The sequence below is a fragment of the Cajanus cajan genome, chromosome 1 (genome assembly GCF_000230855.2).
Source record: "Cajanus cajan strain Asha chromosome 1, NIPB_CcT2T_4, whole genome shotgun sequence".
NCBI classification, from domain to species: Eukaryota; Viridiplantae; Streptophyta; class Magnoliopsida; order Fabales; family Fabaceae; genus Cajanus; species Cajanus cajan.
The window spans coordinates 11,371,205-11,375,061 of record NC_138517.1 but is presented as its reverse complement, the minus strand read 5'-3'; the positions used below and the strand labels follow the sequence as shown (position 1 = coordinate 11,375,061).

The 3,857-nt window shown below is 34.6% G+C and overlaps 1 protein-coding gene across 1 annotated transcript; it reads left to right on the top strand.

Moving 5' to 3' along the window:
• Positions 1–738: 738 nt before the first annotated feature.
• On the top strand, positions 739–3,126 carry LOC145958420 (uncharacterized). Its single transcript, XM_083075669.1, has 5 exons — positions 739–867; positions 1,177–1,422; positions 1,579–1,739; positions 2,039–2,322; positions 3,059–3,126. The coding sequence occupies exons 1-5, from the start codon at positions 739–741 to the stop codon at positions 3,124–3,126; spliced, it is 888 nt and encodes a 295-aa protein (XP_082931795.1).
• The last annotated feature ends 731 nt before the right edge of the window (positions 3,127–3,857 follow it).

The following is a 3,857-nucleotide window of genomic DNA, read 5'->3' as shown; positions in this document are numbered from 1 at the left end:
ACCACAGATTCGAAGAATTTCCAACAATATATACACCATAGATCAATAATGAAATGAGTTCTAGCTTTCTTTATCTTCGAATCAAATAGAAATAAGAGAGAAGGAGAAGAAAGAAATGAGCTTCAAGCTAACTCCACACTAACTATGATTCTTAGCCTGAAGGTTGAATCACACAACTAGAATTCACTCAGCTTTGAGGGAAGAATTAGAGGTCACCATAGAATCAGAAGGAAGTAAAGTACTTATGGTTCTATAGTTCCTCTCTCTAGACTATCTCTCTAAGATTTTATAAGAATGAACTTATGAAGTTCAAGTCTTAAAAGAAACTTTATATACCTTTCCCTGTAGGTCAAATTGGAACTCTTCCCAAAGAAATCCTTAAATGTCTAAAACTCACAAGAATTTATAAATTCTTGGAGTTTTTCAACAATGAACAACAAATCACTACAACATAGATTTAAATAAAATCAAAGATTATTAACAAAAATGTACCATGTTACATTTCACACCAATGGAACTATTAATAACAAATTTTACATTACAAATAAAAATAATTAATTGTTAAAATTAAACTCAATTATAAACATTGTTTATGAGATAATTATTATCATCACTTCTTAGAGAATCACTATCACTATCACTACCACTAACCATCATTGTTGTCGTTATTATTGTTGTACCATCATTGTTGTCGTTATTATTGTTGTCACCATAATTACTATTATCATCACCATTGTCATGTTCAACTTGTCATCATCTCCATCATTGTTTTTGTCACGTGTTGGAGATAATAATGGTGGTTCTAGTGGCATGAGGATGATAGTGAAGGCGATAGTAATGGTAGCAGTTGTGGTAGTAATGACTGTGGTAGTAGTGAAGTATTGAAGCTTGGTGAAACTAATAGTGAATTCATGTAGGATATTTATGTCAAAAAGTGTTTTTAGTAATGTGAAAGTCAAGCAACATGTTCTATGGGGTGGCACTGAAAGGGTAGTTGGCTTTAAGTTAGGCGGAGATGAGATTTTGAGGTTCAAGGATAGAATTTTCCTACCTCAAGATTCTGAGCTTAAGAAAACAATGTTGGAAGAGGGCCACTAAAACAAACTTAACATACATCTTGATATGACTAAGATGTATTAGAACATCAAAAGAAATTTTTGGTGTTCTGGTATGAAGAGAGATGTGACAAAGTATGTTGCAGCTTGTCTAACCTGTCAAAAAACTAAAGTTGAGCACCAAAAGCCAATAAGGTTGTTGCAGTTGATGGAGATCCCAACATGGAAATGGGATGACATCACTATGAATTTCACAATTGGGTTACCTAGGTCTACTAGCAATAGTGGTGTTATTTGGGTAATTGTTGATAGGTTGATTAAATGTGCACATTTTTTTCCTGTCAACATGAAGTTGTCATTGGAGAAGGTTACATAGTTGTGCATTGGAGAGATAGTACGGTTACATGGGGTGTCTTCCAATATTATCTCTAACAAGGATTTAAGATTCACTTTTAGGTTCTGACAGAGTATACACTAAACTCTAGAAACAAGGTTGAAGCTGAGTTTTGTCTATCACCCATAGATGGATGGACAATCAAAGAGAACTATTCAGTCATTAGAGGACTTGTTGAAAGCTTCCATTCTGGATCATTTGGGTGGTTGGGAGGAGGTGTTACCTTTGGTGGAGTTCACTTATAACAATAGTTTTCATGATAGTATTGGCATAACACCTTTTGAGGCATTGTATGAAAAAAGATGTAGGACCCCTTTGTGCTAGTGGTATATGGAGGGTGAGTCAATTGTAGTGAGACTGAAGCTAGTTTTGTAGACTATAGAAAAGGTGAAGATGATTCAGGAGAGAATGAAGATTACCCAAAGTAGGTAAAAATCATAAGTTGATTGGAGGAAAAATCCTTTGGAGTTTTATGAAAAGGAGCATGCATTTCTAAAGGTGACAATCACTTCCGAAATGGGAAGGGCAATAATGTCCAAGAACTTGATGCTAAGATTTATTGGGTTTTATCAAATCTTTTGTCACATAGGTTTGATGACTTATCATTCTTGTCTAACTTGGATAATGTATTTTATGTCTCTGAGTTGAAGAAGTACATTCATGACCTAAGTTATGTGGTGGAGAGTGATGTGGTACAGGTGAGGGAGAATCTGATCTATGAGAAGCAACCAACTACAGTTGTGGATCATGAGGTGAAACAGTTGAGGGGCAAAACCATCAACCTTGTCAAGGTTGCTTGGGATGTAACCACCAATAAGACTACATGGGATTTGAAGGACAAGATGAGAGATCAATATTTGTTTCTTTTTCCAAGTAAGTCAATTTTTTGGGACGAAAATATTTCTTGTTAGTGAGAATTGTAACATTGTTCATTTTGGGATGTTTAAGTTAATTATATGTATGATATATAATTTAAATTGTAAATTGTTATTAGTGTTGTTATTTTATAACTCTAAGGTCCAAGGGACCCTTAAGAGTCAAGTTGTCTCTAAGGTAGCTTACTCAGAGTTAAATGGTTCAACTCAATGAAGGTTATTTAAAGTTTTTCTTAAGACATGAACCTCATAATTCATGTTTTAAGAAATTCTATAAAGAAGTTAAAGAGAAATTCTTTGGATCCAAAATCTTCTTCTCCCTCTTTTATATCGAAAGTTCTTCCTTTTCTCTTCCATATAGTTGATCCAAGGTGATTATTGGTGATTCGAAGCCTGTAGAGCCAAGAATACCAAGTCTAGGTCATGAGATTTTCTTCCTTCTCTTTTCCTCTTCTTGATTAATTGAATAGAGGTAAGGGAAGCTTTGTGCTTAAATTATTATTGAATTGTGATGTTGAATGGTTGCTTAAATTCATCAATTATTGGCTGTTTGATTATATTTTTTTTGGAGATGTTGAGTTGTTGAGTTTTGGGTCATTGAAGGTGGCTTTGAGTAGTATATGGTGATTTTTGTATTTTGATGGATGCATGTTATTTATGATGATGAAATTATGTTTTTCATGTTGTTTATATGTTGTATGTTGCAATACATGTTGGTTGTTGCTGGATTTTAGGTGGATTGGGTGAAAATGAGTTTTTGCCAAGTGTAGAACTCATCATCATGCCGAGTGCATCTTCATAGTGTCGGGCGTGACTCAAATTAGGGGTGTTCTGTCTCACTCGTGTTGGCCATAAGATTAGTGACATCGAACGTGGGGAGAGAGAATTACCTTTGGCTTGGTCATGCTGAGCGTGGGTTTGAATGACATCGAGCATGATGAGAGAGAATCGTCTCTACCTAAATTGATGTCAGGCGCCAATGGAATAACGTCAGGTATGAGTTAGATAAAGATCCTCTACCACATATGGGTTAAACGTGGATTTTGTCATGCTAGGCATGAGAGAGTAGTAGGCTCTCTACCTCATCCACACCAAGCATAGGGAGTTTGACAATGAATGTGGGCGAGACAAGAAACCATTATCTCAATAGCGTTGGGAATGACATCGAGCATGAGTTGTATGATTAAAATGTAATGTACAAGTTGATTTAATAATTGAAAGGTGATGAATTGTTTATATGATGAATGTTGTATGAAGGCAGTTCATTGTGCATTGAGTTGGGATAATAAATAGTGATATTTATATTATTAATTTGTGTGATAATTGTATTATTTAAGTAGCTTATGTTGTTGATTTTACTTTGTTGATGCATGTTGATTTTTTTTTTCACAAGCTTACCTTTTCTTTTCTTTGTGGTTGGAACTTCAATAATATATATCATACTTAATATAAAAGTAGGACAAGATTAGCAGGATAACTTGTCTAAGTCGTGGAGAGTCATGTTATTGATGGCCATTTTGATGGTGTAACATA

What these genes read in the sequence shown, in the direction of transcription:
- LOC145958420 (XM_083075669.1), top strand. Translation starts at nt 739, where the DNA reads ATGTTCAACTTGTCATCATCTCCATCATTGTTTTTGTCACGTGTTGGA. An exon ending in TTGTGGTAGTAATGACTGTG is followed by an intron (nt 868 to 1,176) that starts GTAGTAGTGAAG and finishes TCTGGTATGAAG; the next exon opens with AGAGATGTGACAAAGTATGT. An exon ending in TGAAGTTGTCATTGGAGAAG is followed by an intron (nt 1,423 to 1,578) that starts GTTACATAGTTG and finishes TATCACCCATAG; the next exon opens with ATGGATGGACAATCAAAGAG.